Genomic DNA, 18903 nt, shown 5'->3' with positions numbered 1-18903 from the left:
GTATTGTTGCTGTTTCCCAGAGTTAGTTTACAAACAATCTCTCAGGATTGCAATTTAGGGGAAAAGCTTCCTATCCTATTTTTTATTCAACTTGAGAATGAGTGGAACCTGGGACTTAGATTTTATCTTTAGTTTTCTGCCTCTCTGCTCCCTAAAGTACACATAAATAATAAATAGATACCTGAATGAAAACAAGGTCGAACATCTAAAGTGCTATCATTTTGTAAGTTAACATTGTGTTTCACTACCTATTTAATTCTTATTTCCATCCTTCATATTATTATAATATCCTAATGTAAATAAGATTGTTAATTTTTAGGGATTCTCTGGGATTGAATGAGGCCTAAAAAATTAAAATCCCATGAGAAATAGTTAGTTATGTAACAAGGAAGAATCAGTAGCTGATAATGAGGCTGCGGGAGGCATGACTTAGCTGTTCATGTTTGGGTGGAACAGCTGGTGGTTACCACACTCCAGCCCTTTGGGATGCACTGGGTGAACTGAGCACAATCTCAAAACTGACTTTTCACTTCTGCTCCCTCAGTCTCCTTGTAGTTATTTTGTTTCATGTAGTCATCGTACCACCTCTCTACTCTGATGTAGGCATCACTGTTGACATTGTTGTAGTATCAGTTAAAGTGCTCTTCAATTTTTGCCCATCTGTACCTCCAATTTAGTGATCCCAAGGCTCTGGGGAAGTAAAAAAGCTCTTTTGATGATCATGGGGTTGGATCTAGGAGCTGATTCTTGATTCAGATTCTGGAGCTCCCTTCAAACTGACCGGAGCCCAGCGTGATTTTAGTAGGTGTGCAGAAGTGATTGGGGTTGTTAGGGTTGGAAATTTTGTTGAGGCAAATCTTGCAGTTTGCCCTTTCCTTTCTACATTACGGGGAGCTGGTCACCCTTCCACTCACCCACCATTCACCAAACAAATGGTAGTGCTTTCTTCTTGATGAAAGGAATGAGTCAGTCCTGACCATCTGGAAGCTTTCAGTTTAGTGCAGGACAAAGACATTTTTATATCTCAGGCTCTCAAGAAAGCAGCCAATTGAAGGGTATATATAGATTGCTACTATTTGGTTTTATTGTTTTTCTATGGAAAGGTAAGTTTAGTAAGCAAACGATAAAAAAGGTCTATTTTTGGCAATCACTCAAGCTTAAGTTACCTGCCACACAGGACGATATGTGCAGCTTTTGGAAATAGAATAATTTCCTTTGAACAAAAGCTTTGGGTAGATTGTAAATATGAGACAGTTATAAATAGGGCCCAGGATTAATTTGCTAAGTGATAGCAAATTAAAAGACAAAATTTAAGTGCAAATAATTGGAGAAGGACTTTTCAACCGTACTGTCACATGTATGTAACAATTACTTTCAGTAGTAGCGTCACCAGATCTTAAAGGTAATGTTGCAAATAGTGGGTTTCCTTTATTTAAGTATATTAACTTCTTAAATATTATAGATAAATACAAAGATGAGCAGTAGATTACTGTGTTATTAATTACTATTTTTTGGTATATTTTTTGGTTAGGAATTAATTCAGAATGCAGAAGATGCTGGGGCGACAGAAGTTAAATTTTTATATGATGAAACTCAATACGGAACAGAGACTCTTTGGTCAAAAGATATGGCGCCATATCAGGGTAAGAATCAATAATTAGGAACAAATTTTATTGTATGCACTAACAGGCAGTTTTTAATGATTAATAATGCTTTGTTTAATGAACAGTCTAATTATCATTTGTACTTTTTGGCATGTTTATGTCCACTTCTTCAGATGTTTTTCTCTGCTTTTGGTGGGAAGGTGTCTCCGCCAGTTGGTATTTTTAGAGAACAAAGAATAAAATCTGAAAACTCAAAATGACAAGCAATGTAATGACCAAAGCCTCTTATTCTATTCAAACAACTTGTATTTTATATTATCAGTAGGATAAAGGGACACCATTTATGTATAGTAACACTTTCCTGCATTTGGAAAGATGTTGTGAAAGGCCATGCTTTTGTGTATTTTCCGCTTTAGGAGTACCCTCGACATTGTTTGGAAGTTGGGTGGGAAGAAAGATTGAAGGAGAGGAGAGAACAAGGAAAATGAAAGGAAACATGATAAGAAAGCCATAAACTAATAAATTATTAATCCAATAAGAACCCTAACCAATAGACTCCTAATATCTCACTTCTACTCCGGGGAGCTTTGGTGTCAAAAAGAATGTTCATAAATTGTAGTATACCTCTGGCTGCGTGCGGTGGCTCATGCCTGTAATCCTAGCACTTTGGGAGGCTGAGGTGGGCGGATCACCTGAGGTCAGGAGTTTGAGACCAGCCTGGCCAACGTGGCAAAACCCCGTCTCTACTAAAAATATAAAAATTGGCTGGGCGTGGTGGCAGACGCCTGTAATCCCAGCTACTCAGGAGGCTGAGGCCGGAGAATCGCTTGAACTCGGGAGGCGGAGGTTGTAGTGAGCCGAGATCACATCACTTCAATTTAGTATACCTCTGAAGTCATTGTCAATGACTGTATGTGACAGAAAGTTACTGAGAAAAAGTGGGATCAAGTCAGACTTTCTGAGACACCTTTTTAAAGAGATTTAAGTCATGTATTTTTAAAAAGATGCTTTATGATTTAGGAGGCCAGTTAACATTGTTAATTAAATATCTAGCATTTGTTATGTCTCATATAGTAATTCTTAGCTCACATTTGTCACTTGAAAGTTGTACTTTCTATACTCTATAAAAAGAGGTGTGTGGGACATAACATCAGGTGTGCGTTCTAGTCCTGACTGCTGCTACCTTAGTGACTTGGGCCAGTCATCACAGAGGTCAGATCATTTTTATAATAAGAGGATTAGCCTGCAAGGTATCTTGTCTCTAAGAGCCTGTGACTTAATGTAACATTGGATTCAAGAGACTTCAGGTTAAGTCCTAATCCTACACAGTACTACCCCATTGTAGTGCCCCCCAGGCACTGTTACACTCAGTGGCAGCTGTGACCCTCATACTGACTTACTGCTTGCCTGCAAGTGGTATGAGAAAATCTTTCTCCCACATAGTTTGAGGATTATATGAGATAATATATGTGATAATGTTTTATACCTGGTATCATACTGATGACGGTATGTGCTGTGGAACTGCTAAGGTAAGAGTGTAAGGAGAGCCTATGATTTTTTTGCTTCTAGCCTTGACTTCACCTTGTTTTAAAAAACATTTGAAACTGGATTATTTTGCGAGTTTATGCATAGGTATATTTAGAGATAGGCTCTTTAAAAGTGGCCAATTTAAAATAAATGTGGGCTGGGTGTGGTGGCTCACACCTGTAATCCCAGCACTTTGGGAGGCTGAGGTGGACAGATCACCTGAGGTCAGGAATTTGAGACCAGCCTGGCCAACATGGTGAAACCCCATCTCTAATACAAATACAAAAATTAGCTGGGCGTGGTGGTGAGCACCTGTAATCCCAGCTACTTGGGAGGCTGAGGCAGGAGAACCCTTGAACCCGGGAGGCAGAGGTTGCAGTGAGCTGAGACTGTGCCATTGCAGTCCAGCCTGGGCAACAAGGGCGAAACTCTGTCTTAAAAATAAATACATACATAAATAAAAAATGAAATAAATGCATGCAGGCTGGGCATGGTGGCTCATGCCTGTAATCCCAGCACTTTGAGAGGCTGAGGCAGGTGGATCACCTGAGGTCAGGAGTTTGAAACCAGCCTGGTCAACATGGCGAAACCCTGTTTCTACTAAAAATACAAAAATTAGCCGTGCGTGGTGATGCATATCTGTAATCCCAGCTACTCAGGAGGCTGAGGCAGGAGAATCACTTGAACCTGGGAGGTGGAGGTTGCAGTGAGCCGAGATCTTGCCACTGCACTCCAGCCTGGGCGACAGAGTGAGACTCCATCTCAAAAAAAAAAAAAAAAAAAAAAAAAAAAAGGGATGTATTATATAAAAGCAGGTGGCAGTGATCTCTGATCTCTTAACAAACATTTATTGAGAGCCCTCCAGGCTCTTGTGTATTTGAGAATATCTTTCTCTTGCATTCAGATGTGAGCAGTCATCTTGTATCATGGCTTTCCCCCTTTACTGGCACTTTGTTTCACAGCCAAAAGCTCTTAAGGTCAACTTATTTTTATTCATTTTTATATAATGAGATAATAAAAGGCTCAGATTGTCAAATCACATGCACAAGAATGAGAGCTCTCACCCAGTATAACACACTTTACTAAGGATTTCAAGGATACAGCTGATTACAAGACACAGGGGAAGGAAGCATGGAGAGTCCCTCTGTGCTGCACTAGGACACACCTTGGCCTGGATCTCACGGAGTTGGTTTCTGAGTGATGCACACAGACCAGCACTTAACAGAAGGAGCTATTTCAGTCATAAAACATGTACATGATTTTCTCTGATAATCAACATAACTTGTGACATTTTCAAGGGGATTATGCCTCTTAAATATATAAATTCCAAGCTTATTTCCAATAAGCAACTTCTGTAAAGTATCCAGTAGCTAAGGACTCTTCCTAGTAAACACCGTGTATGTGCTTGCCTAGAGGTCCGTCATCAGCATGTTAACAAGGAGATTTGGCTGGGTCATCTCTTTCTTTCTTGGGTATTCCCTGGGGAAAGGGGGAAATAGACTGCAGGCCTGCTCCCAGCTCTTTCCTTCCCAGACAACCTTTTTATTTTTCTCTCAGGATGTTTATTCCTTTTTTTTTTTTCCTTCTTTTTCGAAATGGAGTTTTGTTCTTGTTGCCCAGGCTGGAGTAAAGTGGTGTGATCTTGGCTGTCTGCAGCCTCTGCCTCCTGGGTTCAAGGGATTCTCCTGCCTTAGCCTCCTGAATAGCTCGGATTATAGGCTTCTGCCACCATGCCCAGCTAATTTTTGTATTTTTAGTAGAGACGGGGTTTCACCATGTTGGCCAGGCTGGTCTCGAATTCCTGACCTCAGGTGATCTTCCCACCTCGGCCTCCCAAAGTGCTTGGATTACAGGCGTGAGCCACCATGTCCGGCCAGGATGTTTGTTCCTTTCTTATCTTACTTTTAGAACCAAGAACACATCGTTTTGATCAGAGTAGATACAGGCCATTTTAAAATTGATCTGGTAATAGAGGCAGAGAGTGAAGCAATGAGACTGAGTTGATTACAGCAAAGGCAGAATACTGCTTCTCTCCTAATTCCAGGATGAATATGATCAGAATTATACCTTGATTAAAAACATTAAATGATAATTAGATTCTTCCTGCCCCCGACTTCTCGTTTTCTTTTTTCTTTTTTTTTTTTTTTTTTGAGACGGAGTCTCGCTCTGTCGCCCAGGCTGGAGTGCAGTGGCGCGATCTCGGCTCACTGCAAGCTCCGCCTCCCGGGTTCACGCCATTCTCCTGCCTCAGCCTCCCGAGTAGCTGGGACTACAGGCGCCCGCTACCACGCCCGGCTAATTTTTTTTGTATTTTTAGTAGAGACGGGGTTTCACCGTGTTAGCCAGGATGGTCTCGATCTCCTGACCTCGTGATCCGCCCGCCTCGGCCTCCCAAAGTGCTGGGATTACAGGCGTGAGCCACCGCGCCCGGCCTCGTTTTCTTTACTGAGGAGGGCTGTCTGTATGCACTGCCTGGTTCTGCCACTGAGCAGCCAGGGTGTAAGGAAAGCTCCAGATCCCAGAGCCCGGGACAGTTGCACTCCTAGGGGTAATTTTCACCATGTTTCCTCTTCCCAGGAGTTGCACTGACGTTGTAGGGTGAGAGACAGCAGTTCTGACAGTCAAAAAACCTTGGAGGGTGGGGGCTCACGCCTGTAATCCCAGCACTTTGGGAGGCTGAGGCAGGTGGATCACCTGAGGTCAGGAGTTCAAGACCAGACTGACCAATATGGTGAAACCCCACCTGTACTAAAAATACAAAAATTAGCCGGGTGTGGTGGTGTGCGACTGTGGTCCCAGCTACTTGGGAGGCTGAGACAGAAGAATTGCTTGAACCCGGGAGGCGGAGGTGCAATGAGCTGAGATAGCATCACTGCACTCCAGCCTGGGCAACAAGAGTGAAACATTGTCTCAAAAAAAAAAAAAAAAAAAAAGTACCTTGGAGAGTGGGGATCTGAGGGGAATTTTTTTTTCATGCAAAACACTTACTTATTTGCATTTTTTAAGAGAAGGGCTATGATTTTGGAATTTAACAAATGCTTCCTATAAGCAGGCAGTAAGGGGTCAGCGGTCAGCTGTCCAGTTTTCCAGTTGACAGTGGGAAGGAAGGTGGGTGTCCTTCAGGCAAGGCGGACTGTGTTCCTGGTAATGTCATGTGCGTGTATCCCCTGCTGAAATTTTTAATTTCCTTCCACAGACCTTGTAGTTATTCGAGTTCTTTCTAGATTCTGGCAAGAGGTTCATTCTCGAGCCTGGTGTTCAGTGTTGTGACTTTTTGTGGTCCTTTTTTTTTTTTTTTTTTTTTGTCTTTGTAGATACTTTTAATGGACATTTGGAACCAGACACTGCTTGTTAGAAGCCATTTTAAGTTAGCTGTTGGGTAGGAACAAGATATTTAATTACTATTCCTGTAATATTTAATATGTAAAATTATATATTACATAAAGACTGACAGTATCATATACTCATACTGCTTATAATAACAGTAATGATAGCTGATGTTTTTAGGGGTCTGCTCTGCTGGGTTCTATGCTGAGCCCCGTATTTGTGCTGTCTCATTGGGTCCCCAGCACTTTTGCAGTGGACAGAGTTCTTACTGTGCAGATGAGGAAATGGAGCCTTGATGGCTTTAGTTTCTGGAAGTGCTGTGGCTGTAACTGGAGAGCTGGGCCTGACATCCTGACTGCAGAGTCCCCACTCCACTCCACAGAAGGCCTTTGCAGCCTTGACTGTTTGCACATTCCAACTTTAACTATTTTAAAAATAGTAGTCATGCCATTTTTGTAAAACAAACTGGGTCACATCCCCATGTCTGTCCCTGAATTGATGGGAGGATGAGGAGAGGCTTCTGGGGGTGCTGGGAGTGCCCTATATACCTCATGTGGATGGAGATGACACAGGTTCATCTGTTTGTAGGAATTCATCAAGCTGCAGCCTCAAGATCATCATACTTTATTGTGTATATATTATACTTCAGTACCTTTTTGAACGAAAAATATTAATCATCTTTAAAGTATGATGAGTGAATATAGTTGAATATATTCAAAGAATGTTAGAGATTCTGAAGGCAGGTCTCACAAAATGGAGTTCCAAAAATATTTTGTGCAGAAATATTTTATAAATATTACTTTTTGAAGGAAATACTTTGGAGATAGTTGATATTATTTTACATAGGTGGTATAATTGCAGTATTATTTAAACATTTGTCACATTAATGGTTTTTAAAATCATACAAGTAATGCCTTGTATAGAACAATCTAGAGGCTGATAAAAAAACTTCAAACACTTACAAGGTGATTATTAATCTTACTAAAGGATTATTTTTCACCTTATGAAATAAGATTTATTTTTTAAAATAAATTGTGTATATTTAAGGCATACAACATGTTAAAAGATATATGTGTGTGTGTATAGTAAAATGGTTATATATTAAAACAAATTGACATATCATCTCACATAGTTTCTTTACATAGCAAGTCTCCATATTTCTTTTTCTTTTTTCTTTTTTTTTGAGACGGAGTCTTGCTCTGTTGCCGAGGCTGGAGTGCGGTGGCGCGATCTCGGCTCACTGAAGCCTCTGCCTCTCGGGTTCAAGCAGTTCTCCTATCTCAGCTTCCCAAGTAGCTGGGATTACAGGCGCGTGCCACCATGCCCAGCTAATTTTTTGTATTTTTTAGTAGAGATGGAGTTTTGCCATGTTGGGCAGGCTGGTCTGGAACTCCTGACCTCAGGTGATCTATACGCTTTGGCCTCCCAAAGTGTTAGGATGCTGGGATTACAAGCATGAGCCACTGCGCCCAGCCCATATTTTCATATGTTTTATGAAATATATGAAATATTTTATATTTATTTGGTAAATATTTTCCATTTACCAAAAAAAGATTTAAATATACTATTTAGAACAAATTTCACATAGAGTAGTAACAGATTGATTTTCTTGTTTGCCTTATGTTTTTGGGTATCTGAGTAACCTTTAATTTTTCCTTTTTGGATTTTTGGCCAACAATAGTATATTTCTTCTGCTGCTAATTTTTACTTCAGTGTGTGTCTTTATTTTTATTGTAAAAACAGAATTATAGTGTGGAATTCAGTCACTCTATTCACTCCTCTCTATTTTCCCTTCAAATAAGATATTTTGTATAGAGGATCTCTTGAGATAGAACAGAACACCCTGATATCTTTTTTGAATTCCTGCCTGCGCATTTTCACACCTAGGGCCAGCTCTCTATGTGTACAACAATGCGGTTTTCACCCCAGAGGACTGGCACGGCATTCAAGAAATAGCAAGAAGCAGGAAAAAGGATGATCCTCTGAAGGTCGGAAGATTTGGAATTGGGTTTAATTCTGTCTATCATATAACAGGTAGAGTATTAGGCTTTTCAGTCTTGGTATTAGAAAATATTATATCTTACATTCTGTAATGTATTTGGTTAACTTCAGAGGTGATACTGTTTAAAAGCCATCTTACCCAAATTCTTCTGTCAGTAGCAGGAGGTATGTCAATTAAATATCAGTGCATACTGAATTTTCTGAAATTACCACAGTAACAATACCAAAGTTTTCCTTCATCATGTGATGCCAAAAGTTAACATCATCATGATCCAGTGGAATCAGTGTAATATATTAAGCCATTTGATGTGAAATTTGAAATACAGCTTTTGAACACAAAATTTTTACTCTGAAAAATTTCAAAACTGCAACTCTTCAAGTCAAACAAACTGAGTATCACAGATCTTCTTGTACATGTTCTAAATATCAGAAGGTTAAACAGGAAGGTATAATATCTAATGGTATTGAATAACTGAGAAAGTGAAAATCTTTGAGGTGGTTCTGGTATCTCTTATTTTCCTTCCTCATTCTACTCTTTTTAGACTTATAAGCATTCTAAAGATTACTTTGAAATCATATTTTTAATCTAGAAAGAATATGAGGTTTCTGGTTCCTAGTTACAATAGGAAATACTTAACTCAGTGTAGACATCTCTGAGAGTATATGGCTCTTGTAGAATCAAAGCTCTTAGTACTGATGATAGTTTTGTGATAAAAAATTTTGTAATGGAGTTGGTCCTTTTAGTTTCAAACTGTGTCTTGCAGGAGAAGGAAAGATTGCACAGGCAGGGCTATCACTGTAGCCAAGATGACTGTATACTTTATTATTCATACTGGGACACGTGTGAGAGTGAAGGAGGGTGGTACTATTCTCAGACTACTGGCCTGAATTGGGACTGCCCTGGGCAAGTGGGAAGTAGGGTCATCCCGACTCTAGCCAAATTTTAGTAAGCCTGTTGCATTTACATTCATACATATATATTCTATTAAATAATATTGACTAAATTACAAATCATATAATCAAAATTAAATTATATATTAAAATATGACTATTATCTATGAATATTAATGCTCGTGTCCACCTCTTTGTAAGTTATCCCACAAGTCTGTGCCATGTAGTAGTTTGTAAATGTTGTGGGACACAGATGTGAGTAGCAAAAGCCTGGAGGCTTAAGCAGGAATGAACTGTGGCGTGAGAGCCCAGCTAATTGCCCAGCACCTGCATCTCAGTGTGGTTTTGATTGCTCATTGAGAACAAGCACATTTGTTTGGAACATTAACTGGAGGACTCTTCTCTAAACCAAGGATTTGAGAAGGTCATAGGTCATAGGTCATGCTTTTATCTTGTCAGGAGCCACCTGGCCTGATTTCATTCATGGGGGTGCGACTCTGTGCCTTGGGAGCAGGGTTGAGCATTCCCTAGACCCCACTGTCCATGGATTTAGCCATGTGGTTGGTGGACATAACGTTTGCTAACTTAAAATACCCACAAGCTTGGGAGTTGGTGATTGTGACAGCTGAAGCTGTGCTTGACGACCATAGGTATTAAAGATTGACTTCACTGGAGTTGCATCTTGCAGGAAACGGAGGTGCTAAGTAAGCATGTGAGGCAAGCATACATCATATCACCCTTGGGAGATCTTCACCAAAGCACACTGGGGAGGAATTTCTCTCATCACAGTGGGTCTCACACATCTGGTTTTTCTGCCAGTTTTTGAATACTACTCTGTCCTTGGTTGAGGAACAGGTGAAGCAGCTGGTATCAATTTAGAGGCCATGTTATACAAAAGATGGGTATCTTTCAGTACTGTAATTAGGCTCCACGTGGTGAGATGCTCCCAGCAAGAGAAGTGCTTCTGCTCCAGAGGCAGAGAGGTTAAGACCCCTTGAGGGAATGTACCTCATGAGCTTCAGGGCAGGTGCTCACTGAGCAACACAGTGGGCAGAGTCACCTGCATTGTACTGCTCTCTCTCTCTTCTTACAGAGTCTATGCTGAATTTGTAAAGTTGAGCATAGGATGCAGTCCTGTTCTGTTGAATTGGGCTCACATGGTGGTGGGGGTTAAGTGTATATATCCAAATACTCTGCCCATCTTTTGTGTAGTGAGTTTTTGAAGATGTCTCCTAGGTTTTCACAGTAATCATGCAAAGTCTCTATGCCTGGCATTTGTTATTGGATTGAATCAAAAGAGAAACCATTTTTCATGTTCAGAGAATTACATTTCTGAAGGTAAATTAAGTTTGTGTTTAGATAAATCTGTTTTAGTCATTTAATGGCTCATGCTTTTTCATATATTTATTATAATTGTAATCATAATTGTCCCTAAAATTTCAGAGTTGATCATGACTTAAATTTTTCTTTACAGATGTTCCTTGTATCTTTAGTGGTGACCAAATCGGGATGCTAGATCCTCATCAAACACTTTTTGGCCCACATGAATCAGGCCAATGTTGGAATCTCAAAGATGACAGCAAAGAAATTAGTGAACTTTCAGACCAGTTTGCACCATTTGTTGGCATTTTTGGAAGCACCAAGGAAACATTTATAAACGGCAATTTTCCAGGAACATTTTTCCGTTTCCCTCTTCGCCTACAACCTTCACAACTTAGTAGTAACCTCTACAATAAGCAGAAGGTTCTTGAGTTGTTTGAGTCTTTTAGGGCAGATGCAGACACAGTGCTGCTCTTTCTGAAAAGTGTGCAGGATGTTTCCTTATATGTCCGAGAGGCTGACGGAACAGAGAAACTGGTGTTTAGAGTGACTTCGAGTGAGAGTAAGGCACTGAAACATGAGCGGCCGAATTCTATAAAGATTCTGGGAACTGCTATAAGTAACTATTGTAAAAAGACTCCAAGCAATAACATCACCTGTGTAACATATCACGTAAATATTGTTTTAGAAGAGGAGAGTACTAAGGATGCACAGAAAACATCTTGGTTGGTGTGTAACAGTGTGGGTGGGCGAGGGATCAGTAGTAAGCTTGACTCTTTAGCTGATGAACTGAAATTTGTCCCAATCATTGGAATAGCCATGCCTTTATCAAGCAGAGATGATGAAGCAAAAGGAGCAACGTCTGATTTCTCAGGAAAAGCATTTTGTTTCCTTCCTTTACCACCTGGTGAGGAAAGCAGCACAGGCCTCCCAGTTCACATCAGTGGGTTCTTTGGCCTTACTGATAACCGCAGGAGCATAAAATGGAGAGAGCTGGACCAGTGGAGAGACCCGGCAGCCTTATGGAATGAGTTTCTTGTCATGAATGTTGTCCCCAAAGCTTATGCTACTCTGATCTTAGATTCAATAAAACGTCTGGAGATGGAAAAGAGCTCTGATTTCCCCTTGTCAGTTGATGTTATCTATAAGCTTTGGCCGGAGGCGAGCAAAGTCAAGGTGCACTGGCAACCGGTGTTAGAGCCTCTATTCAGCGAGCTGTTGCAGAATGCAGTGATTTATTCAATTAGCTGTGACTGGGTCAGGTTGGAGCAGGTGTACTTCTCAGAACTTGATGAAAATTTAGAATACACAAAAACTGTGCTCAACTACCTCCAGAGCTCAGGGAAGCAGATTGCCAAGGTACCAGGGAATGTGGATGCTGCTGTTCAGCTCACAGCTGCCTCTGGCACAACACCTGTGAGGAAGGTGACGCCCGCGTGGGTGCGGCAGGTGCTGCGGAAGTGTGCACACCTGGGCTGTGCTGAAGAAAAGCTTCACCTTCTAGAATTTGTGCTTTCTGACCAAGCCTACAGTGAGCTGCTTGGGCTGGAGCTGCTCCCTTTACAAAATGGCAATTTTGTCCCCTTCTCCTCATCTGTATCAGACCAAGATGTCATTTATATTACCTCAGCAGAATATCCAAGGTAGGGGTCCCCCTTCTAACATTCCTGTTCACTCTTAGGGTTCCCCTGCTCCTGCTCACTGTGAGAGTCCTTTGTTGTGAAATTCAATGGTTTTCTATGTCGATTTTATAGTTAGGAAGACTTTTGCAGAAATACATTGTTAAAATACCAAAGGATACATTTTATATTCTAAAGTGAAAAAGTATTCAAATGTTTATCAGTTAAAAAGTTATCTAAGCAGCTGTTTTTCTTGGAAATTTCAATAGCAGAACACTGAAAACAATGTTTATAAAGTGCAAATAATAACAAGGCCAGATTAGTCACTAATGAATTATTTTGATAATATTTAAATTCATGAAAAATAGTATATTAAGTAATTCTTTATAAACGAGAGTGTGTACTGACATTTCAGGAAATAAAATTAATTTTACTGTAAGATGTTGAGAATATTTCTGAATTTGAGTAAAGTACATGATGCCTTCACGTTTTAAAGCAAAGTCTAGATAATATTTGATCAAAAATATTGTAATTCGATTTGATGTGTGCATTATAATTTATGTAAAATAAAATAGTCGGCTTAACTGACTTGAAAATATGTGATTGTTTTTTTAAAATCTTGGAATTGTGAGAAGATTATGATGATTGCTGTTCCTTTCCCTTTTCAGGTCCCTTTTCCCAAGTCTTGAAGGAAGATTTATTTTGGATAACTTGAAACCTCACCTTGTGGCTTCTTTAAAGGAAGCTGCCCAAACCCGAGGTATTATAGTTTAGTATTCTTTTAAATAAACTTCTATATAAAAATACAAGTTTTTAAAAAGTTTTCTGTTATTCATTTTAGACCTATAAATCAACAATTTCTTATGGCTCAAGCTAATAAACTTTTTGTGTTTTAAGATATTTCAGTTGCCAGAATGGCATCTAAGAGATGCCGTCTAAAAGAATCCAGAGGTGATAAGTGTAAAAATCTCTCCTGTCATGGTGTGATGGTGTAGTCAACATCTTATACCTGCATGGTGCTTTACAGTTTTTCCAGTGCTTTCCCATTTCTTTTTTCATTTGAGCCTCCCATCATAACTTGTAGCTCGTTTGGTAATGACAGTGATTATTAAATTTCACAGAAGAGGAGAGAGAAAGGTTAAGATCAAGACCACCAGCCAAGTGCCGAGAGGTCAGGTCTTCCACTTGCCCTGTCCTTGCTCTATTTCTGACACCACTGCCCCTCCATGGTTTTATGTAGTTACGATGCTGGGTTTGCATTAGGCTTGATCAGCTTCTGGGAAGTGTGGACAAATCCAATTAACTCTGTAACAGGGGCAGGAAAAGGGTCTTGCGGGGGTCTTAAAGTGATGGGTGTCTGATAGGTGTCCTTTTAGGAAAAGACAGTAATTTTGGGAAAACAGTCAACATGGTTCTAATTTTAATACTATCTTTCAACTTCTGCAAGCATCCTTTTCCTTGTGAAACTGTTACCTGAGCTTTTTCTAAGTGAGATGTTGTCCTGAAAAGTTCTGGGTTTGTCCTGCTGTTCACATTGTCAAGCATACTCTGTGATGTGTCTTTTATGGAATGTACTTTTTTCTTGTCCAGGATAATGGCTTAGGGAAAGTGGCTAATCATTGTACACCTTTATTCATTAAAATATAAGTGAAATGAGTTGGAATGGGAGAGCCAAGTTAGGTTGGAGTTAAAGTGAGAGTAAAAGAAAATGAGTAGGCAAATGTTGTTTCCCATCAGGGATTTGCATCTATGAGTTGGTAGCTGTGAGACTGACTTTTCAAACGTCTAAGTTACTCATTTAATTGTAATTGTCATCTTCAAAACAGCCTTTTTGAAAGTCTAAGCCTGGATTCCTATAAGCCTGCCAATCTTTGCTCTAACGATTTGGAACTCCTTTTTTTTTAATGTTGTATTACATTTTTGTTAAAATTTTGTGTTGAAATATAAGATACATATAGAACAGTGCACATATCATAAATGTAGGCTTAGTGAAATTTTACCATCTGAACATACCCATGTAAACCTAGATCAGAACGCAGAAGATTACCAGAAGATTACACAGACGATTACCAGCCCCAAAAGCCCCTCTCTTGCCTTTTTCAGTCTGACCATTCCAGGGTAGCCATGACACTGGCTTTAACAGCATAGATTCACTTTGCTAGTTAATCATGCTTTGTATAGAAGGAGCCATGTGGCATATATTCTGCGTCTGGCTTTTATTTGCTGTGATGCTGGTGAGATTCATCCAGATTGTTGCATGGAGCTGTTAACAGTTCTTTCTGATTGTTATTGTATTTTACTGTGTGGTTTATTACTTTCTTTTAAAGAAAATATTTTTGTTGGTGGCAGATCCTTTCTAAGGTGGATGTGGATTTGGAAATCGGCCAAAAGTTATTCAGGGCCAAATCAGGTGAGAAGGGTAGAAGGTCAGCAGAGCATTCTGCTTTTGCTCAGCATTTTCCAAATATCTTGTGGCACAGAGTGTGGCTACAACTTGCTTCTCTAGCCCTGGGTGGATGGGGCAAACCTGTTATATTTTTAGGGATGAGTTAAATGTATAAATTAATATAGAAAACTTGACATCTTTCAAAGTTGCATTTTCCCACTTTTATATGTCTTCATTTTCTCTACTATGGATTCAAGTTGTTATTTTGGTGTCATAATGAAACACTGTGTTTTGTCTCTGGTCTTGGTTAGTTTTCTTGGCATTGTGACACTAGATGTTCATCTAGTGTTTCTGTTCATCACACATCATGTGTGGGTTAGCACTCCCAGAAATTGTCTTGATGGTCACATTTCTTTATCTAGATTTAAGAGTTAGGCTACTATTTTCATGATTATTTAATAACCCTGATAACTAGCTGTATTAGTCTGTTTTCATGCTGCTGATAAAAACATACTTGAGACTGGGTAATTTGTAAATAAAAAGAAGTTTAATGGACTCACAGTTCCACATGGCTGGGGAGACCTTAGAATCATGGCAGAAGGCTAAAGCCACATCTTACTTGGCGGCAGGCAAAAAGAGAAGGAAAGCCAAGAGAAGGGGGTTTTCCCTTATAAAACCATCAGCTCTTGAGACTTAGTCAGTACCACGAGAACAGTATTCGCTACCACGAGAACACCACCCCTATGATTCAATTATCTCCCACCGGGTCCTTCCCACAACACATGGGAATTATGGGAGTTACAAGTCAAGATGAGATTTGGGTGGGGACACAGCCAAACCATATCACTAGCCTTTAAACTTTTTTAAACCAGTCATATGGGTATCTTCCCACTTATTTTTATCTGTGTGTTCCAGACAAAAATTAGTTTTTGATATAACTTTATTGCCATTAATGGTTTTAATGTTTTGAGAGCATGATGATATAGGGCCTTACGGGGAACCAGTAAGTGACACCTTGCTTTCCTTTCCTGAGTTGTGAGTCAGTGAAGACATAGTGAAGACATAGCAGAGGGATTGAGCAGATGGATGTCAGAAGCCACCTCTGTCACTGATTATTGTGATATTGGAGATTATAGCTGTGGCAGGCATTGGATTTCTATTGACTCCCAGAGTGAAATGGATTAGCTCACCAGTCTAGTCACAGGTAGCCCTGGAAAGCCACAGACTTCCTTCCAGAGGTCCTGTCCCTACTAAACATCTGTCCCTTTGAGTCCTGCTGAGCATGTGCAGATGCTTTTTCTCAACTTACCAATCATATAAGTCATCTTGCTTTCTGGTGGTATGGGGCCTATTGGGGGAATTAGTGAGTACAGGAGAAGAAAGGCGGAGTATTATGTTTATGGAGCCCCCTTCATATATGGTAGGGAGCATCACAGACATGTAACAACATTTGATATTTTTTGCTCTACATAATGATTACTCCATTGCTTTGCTGACACAGAGCACTATGGAATTCTGTTTATGAGTGATCATGGCCAGTCTTGGAAGTACTACTGCATAAAATGGAAACATCATATGTTTTTTCTGCAATGGAAACTTTTCCTCTAATTCTGTAGCTCAAACAAAATTTGTCACATTATTTAATAATTGTACCTTTTCCTTGTATTACATTTAAAATCCTTAGCTAAATATTGAGCTACTGCTTGTATTTTTAGTGTTTACTTCTACTGCCCCTTTTATTAGCAGTTAAATATGTTTCACTATATTTCATTTCAGGAAAAACAAAACAGACCTCCACCTTGATTTTCTTTCTTGTATTCTATCATAGTCCAGCTTCCGGAAAGAGTTGTCTTATTGTCTGTACTTCCTCCTTATTTATTATCACTCCAAACAGACTTTTGCTTCCACTGTCATTCCACTAAAATAGTCTGGCTGACGTCACTAGTTAATGATTTTTCTGTTACTCAGCTCAGTGGATTTTTCTGTTTCTTTTACCTGATCTCCCAGAAGCTTGGTATTCCTCTTTGAAGCCCTCAGCCATGATGATACCATTCCTTCTTGGCATTCACTGATTTTGCCTGCTTCTCAGAATTATTTGTGAACCTCTGTTCCTCACTTCACTCCCTAAATACGTGTTAGTGTGGGGGCTCCTTCCTCAGCTCTTTTACTTTGTTCCTTTCCTTGAATACATTCATCCACTCCCATGAAAGTGTTAGTGAGCACCATATCTTCAGTCACCACCCTAGTCTTCAGAGAGGTAGTGTAGCAGAGATTAAAAACCTGGATTTTGTAGTTACCCAAATCTGGGCTTAAACTTCACTCCTCTATTGTGTGACTTTGAACAAATTTTCTACCCTCTCTGAGCCCCTGTTTCCTCATCAGTAACATGGTAATACAGTACTGTCCTTCTAAGGGTATATCTCAAGGTCCCCAGGATTTGATTACAGAAAATTCAGGATTGCTTCACTGCAAGGATAATGAAATAAGGATTGAGCAGAGGATGGGAGCAACCACACCTTGCCAGTTGAGTTGTATCCAAGTTTGTGTTATTGCAGCAGATCAGGTTATTGAAAGCTTTATTGTAATATTTTACTCACAGCAGGCATTATGCTGAAGATCGAATGATGAATACATAATACATATAGTTTAACATAATATCCGGCACTTAATATAATACTGACAAATGGTAGCTATTGTTAGCATTTTGCACTTGGAATCCCATAAGTATTTCAAAATCAATATTGCAAAACTTTAGTCTTCATCCTCTCCCCAAATCTGTTTCTCATTTTGAGTGATCCCACTGAAAATAACACTACTGTCCACAAGATTGCTCAAGAATGAATCCTTAAATTTTCTTCTTTGTTCCCCACAGTCTCCAGGATCTGTTGACTAAATTTTCTGTGCCAGTCCCTTGGTCTTACTCCACTGCCTATTACAGGTCCTCTAATTTCTCGTAATGTTGTTACTGGACTCTTGCAGTTGATGTCCCTGTCTACAGCGCTTGGGCTTCATCTGATCATGTCACCCTCCTGCTGCAGGTTTTCCAGTGGACATTGAATCTATCAGGAGAAATCTAGCCCTGCTAGCATGAACTAGGGGACTTTCCATGATTGTAAACTTCCATGATTTTGGAGTGCTGTCTCACTGGCCTTGGTGCATGCAAGCGCCCTCTTCTGTTCTAATTGCCCTCTTCTGTTCTAATTATACAAGCACTTGTAGGTTGATGAACTTGAATCCTCCCTAAATTTCATGAGAGCAGAGAGACCTGTCAGATTTGTTACCACCATCTAGCACAGTGCCTACTTCAGTGTAGGTGCTCAGTATTTTTTTTCCTGCATGAAAGTTTTCTCATAGCTGCCCTTTTGTACATGGTGTTCCTTTTGCTTAGAATACTTTCTTTCCATCCTCTACTTTGCCCAGCTAATGTTTATTCATCATTCAGTACTGAGCTCATGTGTCACCTCCAGGAAGCTTTCTTTGACATCTTGCCCTGTGCCTCACCCCTGCCCTGCAGTCTGAGGTGAATGCCTCTCTTTTGCTCTTGGAACCCAGTACATAGTCCATATGATCCTCTTTGCTTTATTAGAATCATGTTTTTACTGGGCTACACTGCAACATCCTTGAGAGCAAGGGCAATCTTTATTTTTATATTTCCAAGGTGTGGCCGAGAGCCTGCTTGCCAAGTTTGACTGGATAAGTTGATGCTTCAGCTGCTGGGCTGGGTGGGGACCGCATGGAGGAGATGGGGCGCAGAGGCCAAAAGGCAAATCTCTTTCTTAGTGTCTGTGAGTTAATAGTTCTCTTCAAATCAGTGTCTTCTGTAATCTTGTTTATTCTTTACAACCATGAGATAATAGAGCCTGTATCTCCATTTGAGAGATTGAGACATTGAAGCTCAAAGAAATTGAGGGATTTAAATGACTTGCTTGAGTTGCAGAGTTGAAGCTACGATTTTTGTTTTTTTAATTTCCAGGTCTGAATTATTTCTAAGTTGCTTAAGTAAATGGATGGATATCAGAAATTGGAGAATAGTTAGAAGAGCAGGTAAATGGATTTTGGATGAAGAAAAAGGAAACAAGAACAGTTTAGTGGTACAGATGCTTGGTGTCGGGTCTTATTTATAATTTTTAAAATTTTCATACTTATTTATTAGATGAGACCAAAATCCGTAACCTTTCCTATGAGGCACTTCATTAGCTGGCTCCATTTTCTGGGTGTTATGAAGATG

General features: G+C 39.8%; 1 protein-coding gene across 6 annotated transcripts in view; it reads left to right on the top strand.

Moving 5' to 3' along the window:
• Nucleotides 1-18903, top strand: part of SACS (sacsin molecular chaperone) — a 103389-nt gene that overhangs the window by 65407 nt on the left and 19079 nt on the right. For all 6 annotated transcript variants that reach the window (XM_034936452.3, XM_034936449.3, XM_063595916.1 and 3 more), the window contains 4 exons: nucleotides 1532-1643; nucleotides 8346-8492; nucleotides 10825-12313; nucleotides 12958-13049. In XM_034936452.3, the coding sequence (XP_034792343.3) occupies nucleotides 1532-1643; nucleotides 8346-8492; nucleotides 10825-12313; nucleotides 12958-13049 (1840 nt within the window). The remainder of the gene's footprint in view (nucleotides 1-1531; nucleotides 1644-8345; nucleotides 8493-10824; nucleotides 12314-12957; nucleotides 13050-18903) is intronic.

Source organism: Pan paniscus, chromosome 14 (genome assembly GCF_029289425.2).
Source record: "Pan paniscus chromosome 14, NHGRI_mPanPan1-v2.0_pri, whole genome shotgun sequence".
NCBI classification, from domain to species: Eukaryota; Metazoa; Chordata; class Mammalia; order Primates; family Hominidae; genus Pan; species Pan paniscus.
The sequence above is the reverse complement of the archived record's forward strand: the minus strand, read 5'-3'. Positions and strand labels throughout refer to the sequence as shown.